Raw genomic sequence first — 23,469 nt, forward strand, 5'->3', positions numbered from 1 at the left:
ACTTGAACGGAAGAAACCGAGAACTCTGGGAACGAATTCGGATTCCCTGTACCCTTACTACGTATCAGACATCTTGGATATTTGTAGCCGCCGAAGAGACGTGATCAAGAATACACTTATTCATTTATCCAATTTCAGAGCCGAATGGAGGAACATAAGAAAAATATAAACGTTGTCTGCCTTATCGAAATGGAAGATGAACAAGGCAATAAATATATAGACCCTGGATTTCTGTTCGGTAACGGCTGGGTCATGACGGAGGCTCACAACCTCCAAGACGGCCCTGAACAAAACAAAAGTATTCATAACTTCATCCGAAATGCAAAATATAATGTTACCCGTCACGTTCAAACTCCCGATAAACCGGCTGCAGAGTACGTATTTCCAATTTAGAAGGGAATGGCGTTCCCACCGGCGGGGGATGATGTAAATTTTAAAACAAAGCTTTTGCTTTCGTGAAGCTGGGAGTTCTGTATGAATAAAGAAGACAAGAAGATTCGTACAGTTCTTTGGATAAGAGAGAGAAGGATAACCTTGATATAATTTACAAGGTTGCATCGCCACTTGTTCAAGCCTCATCACCACCACAACCAAACCGAGGCAAGTCTGTGTACGCTGTCTATCATCAAGAAAGCAGTAGTAAAATGGAATTTAGAGATATAAAAGAGGGACAAGTGAGTACGACCTTCCCGAGCAGATTACCACTGCTTCACTCTGAAAGGGACGACATGGTATTGCCCGAAGATTATTCTGGATGTCCAATCTTGGTCCCAAACCAAAGTGCGTATCGTTTGGTTGGTCTATATTTTTCTGGTGATAATGATGATGTAGGTGCAGGGGGCAAGTGCAGGGGCAGCTACTGGTGCTGGTGCAGAGGCAGGAGCAAAGGCAGGGGCAGGTGCTAACTCTGATGCTGGTGTAAGGGCAGGGGCAGGTGCTAATGCTAGTGCTGGTGCTAGTTCTGGTACAGGTGCTGGCGGAGGTGCAGGGGCAAGTGCAAGGCAAGTGCTGTTGCTGTTGCTGTTGCTGTTGCTGTTGCTGTTGCTGTTGCTGTTGCTGGTGCTGGTGCTGGTGCTGGTGCTGGTGCTGTTGCTAGTGCTAGTTCTGAGTCTGGTGAAGGAGCAGGGAGAAGGGCAGGTGCAGATGCAAGTACTGGTGCTGTTGCTGTTGCTGGTGCTGATGCTGTTGCTGGTGCTAGTTCTGAGTCTAGTGCAGGGGCAGGTGCTGGTGCTGGTGCTAGCTCTGGTGCTGGTGCTTATGCTGGTGCTGGTGCTAGTTCTGGTGTTGGTGCTAGTTCTGGTGCTGGTGCTGGTGCTGGTGCTGGTGCTAGCTCTGGTGCTGGTGCCAGTACCGGTGCTGCTGCTGGTGCTAGCTTTGGTGCTGGTGCCAGTGCTGGTGCTGCTACTGGTGCTAGCTCCGGTGCTGGTGCCAGTGCTGCTGCTGGTGCTAGCTCGGGTGCTGGTGCCGGTGTCGGTGCTGGTGCCAATGCCAGTGCTAGTGTCAGTGCCAGTGCCAGTGCTGGTGCTGGCGCTGCTGCTGGTGCTGCTGCTGCTGGTGTTGCTGCTGGTGCTAGTTCTGAGTCTAGTGCAGGGGCAGGTGCTGGTGCTGGTGCTGGTGCTGGTGCTGGTGCTGGTGCTGGTGCTGGTGCTGGTGCTGGTGCTGGTGCTGGTGCTGGTGCTGGTGCTGATGCTGATGCTGGTGCTGGTGCTAGTTCAAGTGCTGGTGCTAGCTCTGGTGCTGGTGCCGGTACTGGTGCTGCTGCTGGTGCTAGCTCTGGCGCTAGCTCTGGTGCTAGCTCCAGTGCTTATGCCAGTGCCGGTGCCGGTGCTGGTGCTAATGTTGGTGCTAATGTTGGTGCTAATGTTGGTGCTAGCGCTCAAGCTGGTGCAGGCCATGGTGTTAGTATTGCTACTGTTGTTGGTGTAGCAGTTGGTTTTGATATTGGTTTTGGAATTGGAACAGGTGACACTGACAGTGACGGTAACGTTGATATTCATTTTGACGTTGACCTAGATGCCGACATTGAAGTGGACATCGATGATAAAAGTGACAGTGTCGGTGATGATAATGGTGATAGAAGTGGTGGAACTGAGGCCTTACAATGGAAAAGAGTTATCCAAGATTTTGCTCAAGCAGTGGTCTCCATCATAGGAACGACAAGTTCTTATTATTAGCGAAGGAACTGACTTACAGAAAGATCATACAGAGGATTGAATAAACAGTAGGAAAAGGCAGTTACCTTTTTATTTGTTTGACGGCAACGTAATTAACGAAGTTACGTAGCCATTTTGAAATGTAGATGTTAGTGATTATAGCTCTACAGAGGCGACCATTAAATCTCAAACTACACAGAGAAAATATTTGTTAGCCATAGCTCCATATATATATTTCATAATCGCATCAATTTTCGAAAGATCAGGTTTATTTCATCTGAGAAAGTGTAGTATTCAGAAACTCTAGTAGATTACCTAGTATCATGCTACAAACGTCTGTAAACATAAACACCTACAGAAGGTAATTTCTGCAGTAAGTTTACCCGTATACTGCTGCAACGGGAATTAGGTGTTGGTGATAAGTTTCTGTATATTGTTCTGTCAGCTCGGTTTAGCTCAGGCTTTTAGTTCTAAGATGCCTATCAAGGAATGAAACGAAATATCCTCAGTTGATCTTCAGTCTTCAAAGAAACGGAAGGAGGCAGGATCTTTCAAGTTCATGGGACAAAGCTCAAGCTGTGGAATGGAATTCCTCTAGAAATACGTAAGGACACTATAAATCCTCTAGTTCAGCCATGAAAAAAACATTTCTTAGCATAGTGTTGTGAATAGAGATATCTATCTGTTTTGAATTAATTTTTTTTATAAATTTTTAACTGTAGATGATAAATGTTTTGCGATTAATATTCATGCTTTGTACTCTTCTAAGTTGTTTCATGATCACTCGGTAGATTTTTAGCACAGAAGGCCACTAGTTCATTGGTCAAACTGTCTTGTTTTACCCTCTCTTAATAAAAATCTATCCGGATAGATCATCTCAGGAGAAATGGTTTATCGGCTTGTTCAAGGCGGTTATGGCCGTTCTGAAGAATTACGGACGAATGTGTGGCTCATTTCCCCAACAATTGTATTTAAAGTCATGAACGAAAACAATTTTACTTAATTCATTTGCAAACAAATACTTGTGTAGGGTTTTTGTCAAGGAAAACTTGTTAGATTGTGATTTCCCTCCAGCTAAGTCTGTTTTGATGGAAGCCATCTAAATAACAAAAGTTTCTGTATGTTGGACTTACTGCAACGTCCTTCTTTAAGAAAAAAAAACTTTTTTCATACCAGAAATAAGAACGAAAGTCCTATTTGCCAGGTCGTTGAACAAAGAAAGATTCCATTGGTTTTTTGCAATCGGTAAGAGAGAGGAAAAATTGAGTTTGCCAAGCAAACAACTTCGAAGTTGCGATCCGCCGCCCTAAGTACTAGCTACAGAGAACCTGTTGGTGAAAAAACCCATATTCTACGTTCGAATATGACAATGGTCCTGTATCAACTACGGTCAGCTATATGAGAAAGTAGAAAGAGAAACGTTTGGACTCCGGCAGCAGATACGTCACGAATTTAAGAAAATATACGACATTTTTTAAAAACATGTTTCGAAAGTTCCTCTGTCATCTTCAGTTCTGATTTACATAAAGTACAAAGTTGAATTTAAAGTGTATAACAAAATGCTCATTGAAAAAAACAAACAATAATAAGATATTATTATAGGAAAGTTTTAAATTAACATAATAAAGTTGATGATTTAGTGTAAGTTGCTCCCATCGAATGCGAATAGCTTCTTTGATTTTAGATTGGAAAGTTGTGGAAACGTTATGTAAGGTGATAAAACACTCATCAGCACATAGGGTGCGACATTGTTAAGAATTTGGAAAAAGGGAAAGGTGTTAATTAATGAGGTCAGTTGAAGATCTGAAGGGGAGATCTGAACGGACGATTCCTCGTGACAAATCGGACGACATTTGAAGCCGATTCCTAAGAATCCTCCTTGTCGAGCAAAAGAGGAAAAAATTTTGAAACAGGAAGTCGCCGTACTGTCGATCAGTAGGAATGAACTCAATCTTTCTCCTTGATGTTGACGTACATGACGTCATTTTGAGTCACGTGACGTTTGTCACGATCTGAACGATAGAGGACCAACTGGAAGCAGCTGTGGCCTTTACGTAATAACGTGTGGCGCTAAGCACATTTCTTCTTTACGTTCATATTCTTCGAAGCTTCATCCATCTGTTTCGTAATCGTGTAAAAGTTACTGACCAGGGAAGCGACTATGTCGACAAATCCATCGGGGAATCAACCGCCATACCCTAATCAGCAACCAACGAGTCAATATCCCCCTGCCATGTTCAACTATGGCTCTTCTGCCGTTGGCTACCCTCCGCCTTCTAACCAAGCTGCTTATCCCCCGCCGGTTGAAACAGTGCCTTACAATGCACCTTACCCCGCTACAGCTCCTCCACCGTCTTATGAATCGGCTGTTGGTGGTGGAAAATCAGAGAAAACGCCCGGGAATTCCTCGTATCAATCGCAACCATTTCCAGCAGCTCCAATGACAAGCTACCCGACTTACCCTTCATCGTACCCTGACGTAGAATATGGGCAAACAGATGCATCGCACTTCTCTGAGATCATCAGTTTTAATGACAAATCCATAAGGCTTGGTAAGTTTTATTTACTTATTTCTTTTCTATGACCGATATCTCTAACAGTATTTCGTTCAACCGAACCACGTCTCAGCTTCCTTCTAAATATTACCCATAATGTTATGTGTTGTTACGGTACTCGAAAGTGAAATTTGTGCTCTAGTTTACCCTCAGTTAATTTGGATTTCATCTTATCATAAAGAGTATACATGACTGTCGTTTCAAAATTTGCCATTCACTCTTTGGTTTAAAATACGATTTGTTGCAAAACATCGGCCAAAATATAATGTAAACAAGCTTATATCAGAGGCACATAAGGCAATATTAATATATTGCTGTCGATTTAAATTTGGTGATGTAGTTCATTGTTTTTTGTTCCTATCATTTTAGTAAAATCGTTGATTTCAGAATTATGAATCGATTAATTCACATCATGTACCCGATGTTCATGTAGATATCTAGGAATAACTCCCAGAATATTGGACAATTGGCATGTTACAGTAATTTATTACTAGCATAGTCATGTGTTTAGGCGTGTGGCGAAAAAATTGTCGTACATAATTCTTACATTGATTGGCATAATAAAGTTTAACTTGTTATCATTTATATTTCATTTGTTAGAAATCAAGTTACAATTAAAACTAGTATAACTGAAACTAGTTTCAGTTGAGTCCATTATAATTAGGGCAACACCATACCAATTGGCAAACACGTGTTCTGATGTCGATTAGTTCTTGAGTTAACCCTTTACCTTCCATAAGTGACTAAGAGAGAATTTCTCCTTACAATATCAATAAAATATCAAGCTTAAAAGTGATGAGAATAAAGTAAAATATCAATGAAGGGATTATTAATTGATCCAATACCAAATTCTCCAAATTTACATCATAAGAAATGTATGACACACAGTAAGGAAAATTGCTAATGAGATCTTGGGAGTTAAAGGGTTAATGATAATATTATTAGATCTAGAATTACTTAGCACAAAGAATATGCTTGAAGAAAATGGCCCAATAGGTAAAAAGTTATTGTGGGATGTATTTGGGAATAAATGAGTACGTTCAGACAAAAATTGTAATAAATGAATAACTATTGAATAAAATTAATATTATAATAACTGAAGTCATAGAATTGACATTGTTTTAACTTAAGCACAGTGAATGTACTCCTTTTAAAGCAATTATATCCTCATATTTTTTATACTAAGATAAGTCTTGTGTATTAATTGAAATTTTTTTTCTTTCACTGGATATGGCTTGTGTCATGCACAGGATTTATCAGACGGGTGAGTACACACACAGTTCATTATTTTTTAGCAGCTCATAAGTTGTAGCATCTCCTATTATTGGAAATTTTTAAAATTTTCAGACAAAATGCCCATGAATTTGGTAACAACATGTATAAGAAAGTGTATGTGATTTATAAAAACTTGCAAAGACTGTAAGCTATCAAGTGGTTTATAGGAAGAGTTAAAATTGTGTCAAGTGCATCATTCATGTCTGCTACTGTTTTGAATTATTGTTGTACCTCTGAAAAATTCCAGACTTAAAATGAAACATTTTCTAACTATAGTCCCATTTTTGTAAAGGAAAATTCAGAGGGTGATGGACAATTTTAATAACTACACAAGACACTCTAACCTGTGAGTGAAAGGACCAAGGGCTACTGTGATGACCAGCATCTAATTTCTCCCCACAATATCACCCCTGAGTCAAACATTAAGGTCACAAGAATAAAGGCAATGATCATCAACTAAAGAAACTCTTGATTGTTACACAAATTCTCTTTGTCAGCACTCTAGGAAATGTATAAAAACAGTATGGAGAATATTCATACTGATATTAGGGTGTAATGGGTTAAAAAAATAGGAGATCAAATTTGAATGTGATTTTGGGTTTTAAATTGTAAAATTGATCTTTTTTTTTTCTTTGACAGGTTTTTGCTGTGCTTATGCTGCAACTAGCAACAACTGTTGGAGCAATTTGTTTGTTCATATTCAAGTAAGAATTTTTCTTTTTTATGTTGTGGATCTCAGATCATTCAAATTATACACTTTTAATAACACATTACAAAGAGTTGAAAAATTCAAATTACCAGAAATTAGAAATGTATCATCATTAAACATTTTCACTACATGTAGTATAATTAACAATTTTAGAACTGAATATGAACTCCTATTACAGTTTTTTCACTCAACATGGTTAGTCTAAGCTATTAAAAACTTTAATATTAAGATCTCATCAGGAAATATCTCCATTATTCTCTGCCATACAATTCTTATGATGTTTCTTTGGAGAAATTATTATTGAATCAACTTCCAGTATATAAGCCCCTTAGTGATAATTGTCTTCAGTTGGTCACTCATGGGAGTTGAAGGGTTTAAACCTGGATTAAAGATTTATGATTAATCAATTTTTTGTGTGTGGAACAAGAATATTATCTCAGAGGTAAAGCAGTGAACCTTGGCAATATTAAAAGTGTTATCTTGTCAGATACAAATAGAAAATCAAATTTTGCTTGACACTATATCAAATAAACGGGATTCCTGTCATCACTACACATGTTTACAATAAATGAACAGCTACAGAATTTCTTATGCAAACATTGTTGTTCTCTTTTGCAGTAACAATGTTAGAGATTTTGCACAAAATAATTGGGCCATGTATACTTCTGCATAGTAAGTAAATGTGTTTTAATTAACCACCTTTGTGTAAATGTTTCAAGTATATTCTCAATATTGTAGCTTAAAAAACATGTAAAATAAAATATGGTTTGATGCTACTCTGGTTTACAGATTTAGTAAATGTAACCAAAGAAGTTACATTTCATAGACCCAATGCTTTGACACTCCTGTCTAGTGCCTTCATCAGGGGCGATCTAAACACTGCAACAAGAGGTCCTTTTATACAAACGTCAGTTTGGTACATGTTTGAAAGAGTATCAAAAGCAGTGTTCTTTCACAAAAAAGAAACTTCAGCTTTATTGGAGCACACATGCCTGACTAACCATACAATTGGGTAGGAAAAGTGTAAAATTATCACCACTAATCAACATTACCACCAGCACCTTTGTTTGGAAGCTTTGAATATTAACTCTACCCATGTTCATTTAAATTGTGATGATGTTAGCTTACTTCCTGATGCCTATTTACACCTTGTCAGAAAAAAGGCAGCTAATTAGTGATCGTATAAAAGAACCTCTTGTTGCAGCGTTTAGATCACCCTCCATGAAAGGACTAGACAGGAGTGTCGAAACATTGGGTCTATGAACTATAACTTCTTCAGTTACATTCATCAAATCTTTAAACCAGAGTAGCATCAAACCATGTCTGATTGTCCACCTGGTTGCCATGTGAACTTTAATATAAAGTAAAATCAAATATCAAATGAAAGCAAACTCTCATCTTGAATTCCAACTGACTTGTCTGTTTCATTTCATTTCAGTGTGGTGTTCTTTGTGTTGTATTTTGTCTTGGTCTGTTGTGAGGGAGTAAGGTGAGTTTAAGAAAATAGTTAGTTTTAAGCACTGTTGTGCTTAAAACATTTATAAAGTCATGTTGTTAAGCTTATGTATATAAATATATATCACAGTTTTGATGTTTTTTTTTCTGTCTGTTAGGAGGAGCTATCCAGCCAATGTCATTATGCTTTCTCTCTTTGTAAGTATGATGAATTAGTGTCAGTAATGAAAAAAAATTAAGAAATTGCCCCTCGTTTGAGATACAAGAGTTAACATTGAGTTATTTTCACAAATTGGACATCAATTAATTTACACTATGATGTTAAATGTTTTCTTTTCTTCCAGACATTATCTTTGTCTTACCTCGTCGCAGTGATTTCCAGGTAGGAAATTTCAACTTTGATTCAAGAATAAAATTAAGTTTACAAATCTGAAATTTTCCAATATTTGTGATATTTTATGACTTTGCATTCAATTTTTGCTCTTCTTGTGAAAGTGTTAGGCAAATAATACATAGAATTTTGAGGATTCTGATCTTAGGTATTACAACTATTCACCAGTGAAAGTTCCTAAGTTCCATCTCATTTAACCCTTTAACTCCCATGAGTGACCAAGATAGAGTTTCTCCTTACAATATCAATACAAGATCAATCAGATAAGTGATGAGAATAAAGAAAAATATCACGTTGGCGATAATTAGTTGATCCGATGCTAATTTCTCTGAACTAACATTATAAGAATTGACTGTACAGTTGATGGTAAGGAGAATGACAAATTTGATTTGGGAGTGAAAGGGTTAACATTGCACAATAAAGATATTGAATTATTGGGTTATTTTTTTACTAATTTACAGTGTTTTTTTAATCTATGACCTTCAAATAAAAAATACATTAATTTGATCTGATTAAATTTGATAATATAATAGTTCCAATGAAAATGTTTTGTATTAAACTTGGGTTCCCAGAAATGCGGGATGAAAGAGTTTAATCCACAAATAGAATATATTAATTTTGAAGTTATTAACAATGCTGGTCAAGTTGCTTGAATTGAATACCCCCTCATGGTACCTTTGAGCCTCAGTTTCAGTAAAGAATAAGTTTTTGTAGATGTAATTATTATAGTTCTACTTGTTAATCAATCTTGTACAAAAATTGTTGATTATCATTTGTGTTACTTGTCAAACCTGCAGCTTCCACGAGACCAACATTGTGTTAATCATGATGGGAGTGACCACTGTAAGTTATATTGGATGCCACATTTAATTAACAAAATTTGCAGATTATCCTTACAAATTCCAGGGAACTGAAAGACAAAGTCTTTGAGACTTTCAAATGAATGCATTGGAGAGTCAATGCCAGTCTGTCTAGGATAACATGAATCCAAGTAATGCTCCCTCATGGATAGGTTGCTGGTTTAGTCCCCTGTAGACGCCCCCCCTCCCCTTAACCCTTTATCACATAAGAGTGACTAGCATCTAATTTCTCCCTACAATATCTGACCTGAATCACACAGTAAGGTCACAATTAAGGGAATGATCATCAACTAAATAAGCTCTTGATTGTTAAACAAATTCTCCTCCTGAGCACCTTAGGAAATTTATAGGAAACAGTGTAGAGAAAATGTACAATGATGACAGGGTGTAAAAAAGAAATGATTAATAAAAGTTTTTAGGGAGGGAGAGAGGCATTGTGAGTGCTCGGAGTCTTGTTAAAGAATGCAAAGAATGACCCACTCAGGGCCTCCCACTAAAAGGTTCTTAAGATGCCCACACAGTTTGTTGATATGGGTCTGAGAGGGCCACTGTGGGAACTGAAAGTCTTTCCCCAAGAACCCACAATCAGGGTAGCTTGAGAGGACTTCTTTGTTGGTCTGGTCTGGTCTCCTCCCCCAACAAAGAAGTCCTCTCAAGTTACCCTGTTTGTTTGTTGTTACTAGCAAGAGAAAGCAGTGTGAGAGCTAAAATGGTTTTGCTTAAGAACACAACATAATAATGCAGCCTTGCCTTTGAAGGAAAACTCCTTGTTCTAGAGTCCACCATTGTTTCAAGTATACCTTAAAGCATATACTCAGATGTACAATGTAATTAATGAAATTATTTCTTAGAGCTAACACTTTTTTTTTTTCAGCTGGTCTGTGCTTCTGTTATGATCTTTGCCTGTCAGACCAAGGTAAGTTTTGTTGTCAATTAACATTTTTGTTAACTTTTTCACAGATGATAGTAAATTTTGCAATTTCAGCATGCAATTACACAACTACAATACTAAGAGAAACCCAAATTTGGGGCTCTAACATCTAATTATGTCAATAGTTTTTTTGAATGTTACACCATGTCTTGGCTTTTTCTCTTTTAATTATTCTTAAATAAGCCATGGAGTCTTGTCGCTTGTTGTGAATTATTTTTTACTAAACAAAATGAACTAAGATCATTTTGTTGACCAGAACCAAGGGCAACATGTTTTAAAGTTAAACATGAATGTTGAGAATATAATCTAGGCAAAAATTTAACATTTATGGTTTTTTAAAATTTTTTCCATAGTATGACTTCACCACATGGGGTGGAGTACTTTTCTGTGCAGCTCTGGCCATTTTCTTCCTCAGTATCTTCACTCCCCTTTGGTTGGCACTTTCAACAACGGTATGTGTGATCATGCATTCAAGAGTGTCGTTAGGAGAGGATGTGGGGTGTGCATGACCCCCCCCCCCCTCCCTTCCCCTTGTAAGCCTTTTTTAGTCACACTAAATAAAACACAGCATGAAGTTAGAAATGACAACTTGGTGAGTACCCTCTGTTTGACACAGTGTGACCCCCCTTTAGAAAAATCCTGATTATGCTCATGATGTACATGCATCTTCAGTTGCTAGTCCAGGCAACCACCAATGGACTGTTTAAATTTGATCCTAGTACAGGATTAACTACATTTTGGTTTTTTTTATGTATAAACCAATAAAGTATTATTATTTTTATTTTTATCATTACAATTTTCAGGAGCTAGATGTTGTTGAAAAGTAGACAGGATTGTCTTTTGCCAATATTGTTTTAAGATTAAATGTAATTACATGTACAGTTGTACTCACAGTATATGTATTTTAAGATAATTTTTGTTGCTTTATTGAATAACAGGCTGGAAAGATTGTCATTGGTGGCTTATTGGCACTGGTCTTCGTTGCAGTAAGTAAAATGTTCTCAGCTATGACATTAACAATTTTTTTAATCAACTGAAATGAGTTTTTAAATAATTATAATTTAAAGTATGACAACCTTATTCAGATATTTTGACAATGAAATTAACTTCTACCAATTGACAATAGAAGTAAACAGTGTTTATTTGGAGGAATGCTAAGGGCACTTGGCTGTTTTAGTGACAAAAGATTTTTTGTCTTTATACCGTAACAGAAGGAAAATCATTGTATATAAAGGAATTTTGTGTGGTAATTCAGAATAAAAAAGGTACAATAACCATGGAAAAAAAACTGAAATCTTAACCTTGATCTCTAAGAGTGCCTAGCACCAAAGTATTTCTTACAGTCTCACCCAGAATCACGTTAAAATTATAAGTTCATGAGAACAAAGGAAATGATCACCAACTGAACAAGCTTTTGGTTATTGAATAAATTCTCCTTGTCGGCACTTAAGGAAATGTAGAGGAAACAGTAAGGAGAATATGCACACTGATGTTAGGGTGTAAAGGGTTAACTATTCAATACTTGTCTGTCAATAGTTCCTTGCCTATGACGTGCAACTGGTGATGGGTGGCAAGAAGTACGAGTTGAGTCCAGAGGAGTACATCTTTGCATCCTTGATTCTGTACATGGATATCATTCGCATCTTCTTGTTGCTTCTGGCAATATTTGGTCGTGGAAGCAACTAAACAATGTCAGCAGTATCTAACTATACTTAGGGTGTGCCCAAAACACTTTATAAATGGTAACCCCCCTTGGTCTAATTGTTAGTAGTAATATTTTTTTAGCGCATATGATCATATGCAACATGTGTATTTGTGCTTCAGAAATATGAAATATTATTATTATTATTATGTTATTAATAGTAGTAGTAGGAATGAATCCCTAATTAGCATGCATAGATACATTTTGTATATCTACCAGTTATACATCTAATTTTAAGTGATTTAGTATGAATAATTTTTTTGTGTCTGATAATGCCTAAGTTAAGATTTAATTATTATACAAAGTTATCATGAACCCCAGTGGCCAATGAAGTTAGAGATATCCAAGGTACTGTATGTGAACTATGCAATAATCTAAGTAAGTTGTTTATCAGGAAATGCTCAGGATTTGTAGCAGAAGAATATTGTAAAGTTCTGGAAGAATTTTCTCCACTTCCCTTTTTAAAGGAAACTTCCTATGGTAGAACAAGTTGCCCTAAAAATGATGAAAGTGACTTGTATTATGAAGAGATCATGAACAAATACAGGCAGTTTTATTTCTTGAATTTCCCGGAAGGCACCATCTTGGCCCACATGATGAACGGTTGCCACTATTCCCCAGACAATAGCTCCTTTGTTTGCACGAGTCCCTAGAGGACAGATACCAGATACTACTATATGATTCACCAAAGCAACACATGTAGAGTTACAGTTTGAAACAGCTAATACCTGTTTTGCGTTTTCTCACTCCAATTCACTTCCTATTTACAGCCAAACATTTTAACATAAAATATTACTTTTGGTAATTTAATGACAATTTGTTTTTGTTCCACAAGTGGAGGTTCCTTCCAAAAGAGCCCTGGGCAAAATGTGAAATTCAACCAAAGAACCTGTGCTTAAGGAGGAGACATATTTAATCTCTGCTGTCCAACAACATCCTAAGTATGAGTTGATCAATTGGAAGCTTCAATATCCCCCCTTGGAAAGATATTGAACTCGGGGGGGGGGGGGGGGTGGGGGAGAGAGAGGAGGGACAATACTTGGCACATCTAATATAAAGATGGAACTTGTATGTTAATTTTTTTTCTATAATTCAGGAAATGGAAAGCTGTGCTAACATGTACGAATTAGACTAAGAGTTTAAATGTAAACTGCTTTTTTTTATGTAATGGCCTTTAAAAAGCAATGTCTTGAACACGTGTAAGAGTTATTTTTTTGGCATTAAAAAATACTTATTGTTTGTTTGTACCAAGTAATCTGCATATGAAATATAACAATAAAGTTTGTTGCAAAACTATCTTTGTTATGGGCCATCTCTACATAAAACTGTATAATTTATGTGAAAAGATCACCTCATACATTGTATGACCCACCACAGTGATTTTTGATTAAACTGTTTCTTGATTGCAATAGCGATGGATGCATTTACAATGTACAACACTATATGTGTACTTAATTGACCTTCCCCCAATGAAGCATTTCAGGGCCACAAAAAATAAATTGGAAACAAAAATTCTAAATAGACATACTGTTTTTAAAAATCCCTTCCAGCAGGAGGACAAGTTTGCTATATACAAAGCAAAGCATTTAAACTCAGACTGGTTTAAAAGTCTTGGTTTGCTTTTTGTCCTAACTTCAGATAAAATAATGTCACTCAGTTTAACTGTGAAAAAATATTATCCCTGAATAAGCAGTGAAACCTTAAAGGACAGTAATTTCACATAAGAGATAAGATTGTCTTCAATTGGCCATTACTTGGGACTGAATTTGATGAAACAATGAATAAATGTAAAATGGTTTCCATGTTTACATAGCCTGATGTAAACATGCGCGAGGTTGGGAGAACACAAGATAAACAACCATGATGCTAAGCGGAGTGGTTTCCAGCTTATCAAGTGTTCTCCCAACCTCCCAAGTGTTTACATCAGGCTATGTAAACACAGAAACCATTTTACATTTCTTTCATAAAATAACCAATGAAAGAGGAACGAAAACTGTGTTTACATACGCTCATTTAGAATGGTTTTATGGCCAATCAGAGCGTGTGTACTATTTGAATTATTTTATAATTAAAAATACTGGCCATGTTTCCTTCAGTTCTCCTTCATTTTTAAATCAGTTCTCCATGAGCTTAGCTTTTAACATGCTAAAGGGACCAAAATCAACTCAAAAGGAATCATTGTCCTAGGATCCCACTAAGATAACTACTGTACTAACTAAAAGTGGATCTGTGTTCATGAACCAGATCTCTAGCTCTGATGAACAGATGTAAACTGAATGATACCTGCTCAAGAATACACCTTCATGATGAAAGAAGGTTCCCTGCCTCCTAAGGAGAGGTGAACTATTGTATTCAGGGCATACTTTCCAAATTTATACAGTCCGTGCTCAAGAAAAGAAACTCTCCTTTGAGTGAAACATGATGTTCTGAGAATCCAGTATAACAAATTCATAATAACTTGACTGAGCATGTTAAATCTTGAAAGGCCAAGCTCATCTGCAAGATCATCTCCAATGAAGTGTCTTGATAAACTGCTTGAGAAATTGTAACTGAGATAAAAGGGATTTTTACTCGCAAATTCCTGTAAAAGTGCCTCAGTCAACACCACTGAATCAGGGTCTGGTTTGCACTGTCGCACTCTTATCATATTGCACAGTTTCCATTCTTCTTCATAGTTGTCACATAGTAAATCACTTGTCATTCCTAGAATGGACAACACTAACTCTTAGGGTACATGCTCTGAATCATTACTACATTATACCCATGTCTCTTCTTACAGCAAACACATCTGGCAGACAGAACCTTCAAGAGCCATTCTCAAAGGTGCTTGTTTCAAAGAGCAGACAGTATTTATACTAGCTTTGATGACTTATATTTACACTATAATGTATTTACATTTAAGCTAAGGAAATAGTTGAATTCAATGAAATTGCAAATTTTTCAACAAATTTGTCATTCCTCAAGAAAAAAATGCTTAAATGGTTGTAACCTTTACCTTAGTCTGAATTTTTTTTCAAAACCCTTAACTCCCAAGATCTGATTGTTAATTCTCCCCTCTGACAGCTGTATATTTCCCTGTAATGGTGTTAGATCAAGATAACAACTTCCACCAGATAAATTTAAGTATTCCTGTTTGCTAGATAATGAATGGATATTATAGGGCGAAGTTACCTGTTAATCACTTCTGGGAGTTAACGTGCCGAAGGAAGAAATGTGTGTTAATTTTTCTCAACCACTAGAAGCATATAACTAAGATTATATGCTTCTGGTAACATTTAAAAAGTTTCAAGACAACTTTTTATACCATGTAGACACTTGTGATGTGACGGCATACATACAAGGGTACTTTGCGACACTCAACTGCAACAACTTCACTTCTTAAATTATGGCCCAATCACTCTCTGTGCTTACTTACCCAGATAAAAACCAACATATTTCCACAAAGTTTGGTAAGCATCCTTTTCAGTTTTTGACAAAGAAACACCAAGAATTTCTAGTCCATCAACTACAACAGATGAAAATGTAGACAATGTACCAGCTAAATCCTCTTGGTTGATTGGACATCCAAACTGGAGAAAAAGACAAAGGCAAAGAAGTATTGAGACTAAAGAAAATTATCAATTAGGGTATTATTACTAGTAACTGATCCAATACCAAATTCTCCAGCTAATATCGTATGAGTTGTTTGACAGACAGTAAGGAGAATTACTACTAAGATCTTAGAGGTGAAAGGGCTAAGAGTGAGCATGATTCAGATTTCCTTGAAAGGATCACGTGTTGTTCAACAACAACAAAACGCAGTCAAGTTCTTTCGGTGGTACAAGGTAATCTAACTAAATTATACCTACATTTTCAATTTCCCACCCACCGTCACGATGAAGAAGGTGACGGCGTACAGCAGCATGGAGCAGACGCACCCTCATGCAGGCCTCTTTAATTTCACTCGAAGAACCAAGAACAACAGCCCTCACAAAGAAAAGGGTCTCAAACAGTCTTCGGCGAACATCTCCGTTAGGGGAAATGCGTCCCGTAGCTGACAACACCTGTTACATAATATTTAAACAAAAATACATGAATGTTAAAATTATTAGTCGTGTCACTGAAGTCTAGTTGAAGAACAGTGGTTTTTAGAGTTCGTTGCTATGGTCACTTTGACGGATATCTAAGTGTGTTTGGAAAGCGTACATGTGCACAAAAATTTTACGATGTGTCAAAAACATAATTATGTTGGTGTCCAATATGACACCAAAATTATCCAACCACTGATAGAGGTAAAGTCAAAATAGTAATATATGTACCTTATTCCCATAGGCAGCGGTGAATGAGGAAACAAGACTACCATACATGAGAACAAGGCCGGCGAAGACACTGTTTCGGACAAATACCCGCCTTCCTAACTCCCACATTTGCCAATCAACTTCCCATGGAGGTTCTTGTTCATAGAATTCGATAAATCTCGCGCAATGGGAATCCCCAGAGAGTCTTCCAAGATCTTGGACAGCCCTAAGTACGTAATGACCTTTTATTGCTTTTTCACCGCGAACTCTCGCTACCTCTTCCATCGCATTATCCGCCAGAGGGTCGCATTCAAACCTCTTCCTGTTTAAATCCTCCTCGGAAATAGCCGACATGTTGGTTTGTTACACGCGCGTTCCCAGCTTTGACAGGTCTTTTTACTTCCTCGTTCAGTCACAAATCGCCGTCTGGGCTTTAAAGTGAATGCGTAGAGTTGAGCTTCTGAGCTGTTTATAGTTTAGTTTAAGTTTGTAGCGGTAATTTATGACTTTTTTTAATGCTTTTTCACCGCGAAAAAAATATCAAGAATCGCATTCATACCTCTTCTTGTTTCACTCCTTCTCGGAAATGGCAGACATATTGGTTATTTTGAACGTATTTTGGAGAGGACCTGGCACTGCTGCAAACACAAACATCCCAGGTAACCTTGCAATATAAAAATTAAAATGGCGGAGAAGTTGAGCATCCTTGCTTTAACGTCTAAACCATTCTAGTTTTACAAAACTTACTCAGTACTGCGTTATTTTATACTTTCCCCCTGCAATACTGTGCAACCTTCAAGATGTTTGCCAAGTTTATGAACAAGAAGGATTTCCACCCAGGCTCTAAGGCTAACATCAAAAGGGTAATTTGGAGACCTGCTCAGTAAACTTAAACATGCGCATTATCTTTCTTTTCCCGGAAACGCACAATCTTTCCATCTTAAGCACACAAACATGTTTCAAAGTGCCACTACTACCGCCAGGATCATTGAGACATGAGTAACCAATCACGGAAGTTGTTGGAAACGAATAATGATTCGAACTTATGATCTATTAAACTGTTTCAAACAGTGTTAAATTTAGTAACAAGGCAAGCAAAGATGACGAAGGGTGAAGGTGGTATTCATTGCTCGTTTTCTGTATTCAGATTGGTCAATTTCTTGTAAGTGACTTCAATAATGATAGTTGCTTTTTGTCAAAATTATTTCTGATTTTTTTTTCTTAATTGCACGCTGTTAGAAATATATATTAGACTTGACTTGGGATCCTTTCATAATTATCTAATTGTTCAGAAATTTCACATATTGCAATTGCTTTGGGTAGTTTGTAATAGTTATGGATGGCAGAACAAAAACTGCTTGCTCCTGGGCAGAAAGAAATAGAACTAGCCATAGAGCTCCAGTATAAAAAGGAACACATCGCAACTGATTTGGGTACCTTTGTAATAGGTATGGATGGCAGAGCAAAAACTGCTTGCTTCCCAGCAGAAAGAAAAAGAACTAGAGCTCCAATATAATAAGGAACAAGAAAGATTCAAGAACAGGTACAAAGTTTAATTAGAAAATATAAATTACTAGATACCTATCAGAAATTTTGCTGAATTTTTTAAATCTGGCATAAATAACAATGTGTTGCTGTAGCCAAAGAAAACATGGAAAGTCTGATGATTACTGCTACTATAGTTGTGGCAATGTTAGTCACTGTTTCCTACCACCGTCCTTCTTGGACTACGCTCACCCAGTCAATCAGACCACACAATTACGAGTGAGTGTTTCTTCTGGGTTCTAATAATTTATAGCAAAATCTTCTTAGAAAGCAATCCACTTTACATGCATCTTTAAAGGGTCACTAATCTATTGAAATACCTTTTGATTTGTCTGTGGTTTCACAATCATATACAAGATTGTTGCTAATCACCAGCTGCTGGCAAAAATTTGCAGGATGAAAAAGCAGCAATCACAAGCTGGATTTTGTGCTGGTGATTGCTTGGTAATGCAAAATGAACAGATTTGATGTTATGCACTTAAAATCATTTGATATCTTCAAGCCACCTCACTTCAAATTTCAGCCAGCAGTGTGAAATCTTAGCTACAACCCTGAATATGAGCAGATGAAATTTAACACCCCACTGTCTAAATTGATAACTTCTCTTTTTCACCAGGCAAGCCATCAGCAATGATGAAAGAATCAAGTCTGGCTTAGATTTCTTATATGATGCTCCTCCTGGTTTCAACAAAGGTTACTGTTTTGTGAAATGTCATTGTAGAGTGAAGTCGAGATTTAGCATTTTTAAGAAAAGGGAGTGAAATTTAGAACTAGCTTCTTGTGCTATGTGAGTATGGGACATTCTACAATATTGTGCATTTCATCAAAATGAAAAAAAAAAAAAAAAAAGAATTATACACATAAAGGAATGCTTTAAAACACCACAAATAAAATTAGAAAAAATTAATAGGGTTCTGGTGTTTGAATATCTTTGGCAAATTGTTTGTTTTTTAATCAGTTTGAATTTTGTTCCCATTTATGTTATAATCATTGTCATATTTTAAATCAAAACAATATTTGAACCACAACTTGTTGATTTGAACAAATGCACTCATGGATTCCCCTTCTTTTTATTTGTTTGTTTCTTTTTGCACATGAATCAAATGCTGCTGCTGTGATTACTCATTTTAGATCAGAAGGTAAGCTTGAGTGTTGCACTTTAGGTAATGAACATGACAGGTGTACATGTTTAATACTGCAACATGTTCATGTAAAGTAAACTTCTTAACGAGAAAAGAATTTGATACATGTAGTCAATAAATTTAAACCCTGTTATATTGTACAGTACCAGGGATCTTTACCAGTACTGAAATCTGCAGTCAGGAATCTCGCTATTGGAGAAAGAATTTTTAGAATGGTGTTTATACTTTTAAAATGCATTGTTATGCCACTATAATTAAACTGATCACACAGCTAATTGTTTTCTTAGAGGTATTAAGTGATTTTTTTGTCTTTTTTTAAAGGTACCAGAAGAGGAAGAGGGAGCGGTGAAATTTGAATGGCAGCGTGGAGCCCCAAGAGAGGCGTATGTACCCTAATGAACTAAAGATAGAAGAAGACATACAGCTCTAAAGTTGCTTAATTTCTTCACTGCAAAACCGTTTTCCTTTTTTTTTTTTTTTTTTTTACAGGTATGCCAAGAGTTTGGGCATTGAAGCCCAGGATCAGCCCTTTGGGATCGCTGTAAGCCTGTCATGATTTTGATCCTTTCTTGTTTTCTCATATATGTGCTGTTTCAGGACAAATTTCATCCTCTTGTCACAAGCGTGGGAAAATGAGAAAATTCCATGAGGAATTGACCCTCAGACCTTCAGATTCCACTCTCCCATGCTCTACCACTGAGCCACAGAGACCCGATGGTGAGCAAGGCACACGTCCTGCATAACACCAGGATCAGCAATGTCAACCCATGAGGACTCAGATTATTTTCTTTGTCCCACGCTCGTGACAAGACAAGATGAAAAACATCTTTCTCTATTTCTTTACCAAGCTCAAAATTTACCATCTTTCTTATTCTTAACAAATTTTATCCTTTAGTTCTAATTCTGTAAAGTACACATGTATCTATGGCTCACGTTTATTTTGAGCTTAACGATTGTTGTTGTTTTTTTTTTTTGTTTTAATCTGGTGTAGGTTCGCAATGTCAAGTGCATTAAATGTGGGAAGTGGGGTCACATCAACACAGACAGAGAGGTAGGCTAGTAGGGCATCATACTCTAACGTACGTTATTTTCTTCTGTCTTACCTCCTCTGATCTGATCTCAGCAGATGTGTTACCTGAATGTATAATTATTTATGAAAATTATTTATGAAGGGGATATCTGTTTGAAGTTAGAAAGAAAATGACTCTTAGGACTTTGCTCGTGTGACTGTGATGTTTGATTGGGGTGTCTGTGAGGTGCAGCATGTGCCAAGCGCGGATCTGGAGTGTGCTCTTCACGTGCTTAACTCACAATTTATGCTTAACATAATAGTTTATCTCCCTTCCATATTTCATAAATTTGATTGTATATAAATTATGAGAATTTGTGGATACGTGTTAATGAAGATAACACCTTTTAGTTCATGAGTGTTGATTGTTATCATTTGTTTGCAAGGAAATTTATCGATACTGCAAGGAGAGGTTGCATGGTTGTCCCTTCAGGAGATTGATTAGGAGAAATCTCTTATTATTATTTTTATACCCAGTCACAATGCGATGGGTGTAATTTTAAAATCGTGCCTTGTTTTGCTTTTTCTAGTGCCCGCTGTTCAACAAAAGTAAAAATGCCAATGTTGATCCAAGTCTTATCACAGGTTTGAAGATTTCTGTATTCACTTAACGCGTTGCCATGTAATACAAACGTTCCCTACATTAGAGGAAAAAACCCTTCACACATACCATCGATAGTCTTTTACGCTGCGCCCGTTGCCACACAATACGTCACATCATGCTGCCCTTTGAACACAATGAGGTCGTGTACAACAGCGTCAGCCGGCTCAAAAACGGACAGCGTTCGAAATTCATGCCCCAGTTCTTCAAACTGAGCATTGCTAAGTATCGCTGTCATGTGTATTTCAATGGCGGCTTAGTACCTGACGCCTATTTACACCTCGTCAGAAAAAAGGGCAGCTAATTAGTAAGCAATTACAAAAAGACCTCTCGTTGCAGCGATTAGATCGCCCCTGATGAAAGCACTAGACAGGAGTGTCGAAACGTTAAGTCTATGAATTGTGACTTCTCGGTTACATTCATTAAATCTTTAAACCAGAGTAGCATCAAACCATGTCTGATTGTCCACCTGGTTGCCTTGTGAACTTTAATATATCTTAAGAGCGGGCACAGTTTCTCGTTTACGTCAATGCCCGAACGCAAAGAAGAAAAAAATCACTATCGTTGTCTGGCATCAGGATTGAGTCAGCCCTAGTGTACGTCGTTTTTCTGCAAAATTAATGTGGAAGCGTATCACTATGTTGTTTGACGAATAGATAAACATAGTCTAGTTCATGAAATACCTTTTCTTACAGACATTGCAGACCCCATGAGGCTTTTAAAGGACATGCAATCTGAAGGCCTAACATTGAAACAAAATGTGTTAGGACGTGTCTTTGATCCAAGTGACCCAAATCAGGTGAGGAATGCTTTCCAGTCTAAGAATCATTTCGTTTTTGTTTGCAGAGTGCCTGAAATGTTAATAACTGAAAACTGAAAGCAGAACAAAGATGATATCGTTTTGATGGGTTCCCTAACAGCAAACTATCGTTTTTTGACTTTCATTATCCTTTCAGACACTTAAACTTTTCTTATTTACCGCCATTTTGGCGGGTGGTCGCGGGCTGGCACTTGTCGCGCGAAGAATACCGCTTACAATTGACAGGCCGAATTTGTTCTTGGCAACAGCGGTTGTAGTTAAGAGTGATTCTTTTAATGAGATATTTTGTCTGTTTTTGCAGCAAATTGTGGCATCTGATGACGAGGGTGAAGACGACGCAGAAGCCGCTTTCTTAGCTTCTCTAACGGAGAAACAAAAGAAGAAATTACTGAGGTTTGACTTCATTGGTGGAATTCTCTTATTTCGCCTTTTCTTTCTACGAAGCTTAATGGGAGGGGCATACACTATCTTGAACATCTCGACAGAAAAAAACAAAAAGAAAAACAGAACAGAACAGAACAGAACGAAAACCAAGAGATTTTGCCAATGTTTATCGCGCCTCGTATTCTAGAATGGAATTCGTTCTACTTCTCACGCTTGTCAAATGTAATATGAGGTGGAAGACGAAATCTCAGCTTTCCTTACTCTAATATTGCTGAAAAATTTATGTGATTCTGTTTTCGTACAGAAAATTGGATAGACTTGAACGGGAGGAAATGGAGGCACAAAGTGGCCATAAAAAACGTAAAAAGAAGAAGAAGAGGAAGAGGAAACGAAATTCTTCATCTGACAGCGAGGAAGAGTTAAGTAAGCAGAGCAAAATGGGATATCATTCCGAAAGTGATTCCTCTGACGCCGTAGAAAGAAAAGCGGGTAAGAAATCAAAGAATGATGAAAAAAGGAGAAAGTCGAGAGAATCAGCAGAAAGGGATTTAGGCGAAAAGGACAGAAAGAGGAAAAATTCAGACACAGATAAACATCACGGGGATAAACACAGGCGTTCCAGAGATGCAGAAAAAGACATCCACGATCACAGAGATTCAAACAGACGCTTAGACGATATTAAGGCACACAGACACTCCAAGGAAAGTGTAGATGAGCAGAGACATCATGATAGTCACAGACATTCGAGAGATCATAAAACGGACAGGCGTCATAGTGAGACAAGGAGACATTCGAGAGATAACAGGACAGCTAGGCATTCTAGGGATGAAAGAAATAAGACAAGCCTTCAATTAAAATAGGCCTCCTATAAAGGGAAGGATAGCGCACAGAAGGGACACCAGTGTTTTCTCGGGTGAATCCCGGCGCGAATCGGAACGAATTTAGAGTTAATTTGCACTGTTACACCAACGCAACTGAAAAAAAGCATTCATCAGGAAATTTTGTTGTGTCATGTACATGAGCAAATGTGTTTCTCACACATAAATTGTCGCAGAACTCCACGTATCGACCAGACTGAAAAATTATTTGAAATCGTGTGTTAACAACTGTGTTTTCAACTGGCGAAGCGGAGCGTTTTAAGATTAAAGTGAGTAGTTAATTGTTTAATATACTTTACCAAATATCTCCTTCCTGGTTAGCTAATCACGAATAGACTGCATAACCGAATTTATTAGGTACACTTGAAATTTAAGTTCAAATTTTAACAATCAGTTATTCAATAACCGACTGATATGCAATTCATCTGTCACAGGCGTTGTGAATAACTGGTTCGAATAAATCGCGCGAGTATTTTTCCAAACCATTATAAATTGTTGTAATTAAGTCCTAATGAGTCACTTTTTGAGAACTTTCATGATAAATCACGGAAAGCATGAGAAGTTCACGTGTATGCATAGACCCACCCGGTAATATCGGCCATTATTGAAAGGGAATAAGTTTATTTCTATTTCGTGAAGAGAAAATATTGCCTAGGAAGAGATTTCGAGCAGCAGCGGAACACTCTCTTCTACATGCAAGGCATGAGTTTCAATGCTTTTTT

At 37.3% G+C, this 23,469-nt stretch overlaps 3 protein-coding genes across 3 annotated transcripts; 2 read left to right on the plus strand and 1 right to left on the minus strand.

Annotated features, from left to right (window-relative positions):
• The first annotated feature begins 3,629 nt into the window (after positions 1–3,629).
• LOC113666644 (protein lifeguard 2) lies at positions 3,630–13,327 on the plus strand. Its single transcript, XM_089182279.1, has 12 exons — positions 3,630–4,705; positions 5,959–5,972; positions 6,623–6,687; positions 7,311–7,364; positions 8,131–8,181; positions 8,306–8,345; positions 8,492–8,529; positions 9,336–9,381; positions 10,273–10,314; positions 10,683–10,781; positions 11,268–11,315; positions 11,866–13,327. The coding sequence occupies exons 1-12, from the start codon at positions 4,315–4,317 to the stop codon at positions 12,013–12,015; spliced, it is 1,038 nt and encodes a 345-aa protein (XP_089038405.1). The 5' UTR covers positions 3,630–4,314; the 3' UTR covers positions 12,016–13,327.
• LOC113666641 (uncharacterized) lies at positions 13,098–16,946 on the minus strand. The gene is made up of 5 exons (XM_027182435.2): positions 16,868–16,946; positions 16,330–16,739; positions 15,880–16,074; positions 15,447–15,600; positions 13,098–14,734 (listed from the first exon to the last, which is right to left on the minus strand). Exons 2-5 carry the CDS (start codon positions 16,660–16,662, stop codon positions 14,319–14,321), a joined length of 1,098 nt encoding a protein of 365 aa, XP_027038236.2. The 5' UTR covers positions 16,663–16,739; positions 16,868–16,946; the 3' UTR covers positions 13,098–14,318.
• Positions 16,947–17,035: 89 nt separating this feature from the next.
• LOC113666640 (corepressor of RBPJ and splicing regulator) lies at positions 17,036–23,232 on the plus strand. Its single transcript, XM_089182280.1, has 10 exons — positions 17,036–17,171; positions 17,757–17,851; positions 18,470–18,557; positions 19,317–19,378; positions 19,485–19,536; positions 19,987–20,046; positions 20,595–20,649; positions 21,361–21,464; positions 21,787–21,878; positions 22,174–23,232. Exons 1-10 carry the CDS (start codon positions 17,109–17,111, stop codon positions 22,727–22,729), a joined length of 1,227 nt encoding a protein of 408 aa, XP_089038406.1. The 5' UTR covers positions 17,036–17,108; the 3' UTR covers positions 22,730–23,232.
• Positions 23,233–23,469: the final 237 nt, after the last annotated feature.

The sequence above is a fragment of the Pocillopora damicornis genome, chromosome 9 (assembly GCF_964200805.1).
Source record: "Pocillopora damicornis chromosome 9, jaPocDami1.2, whole genome shotgun sequence".
Lineage (NCBI taxonomy): Eukaryota > Metazoa > Cnidaria > Anthozoa > Scleractinia > Pocilloporidae > Pocillopora > Pocillopora damicornis.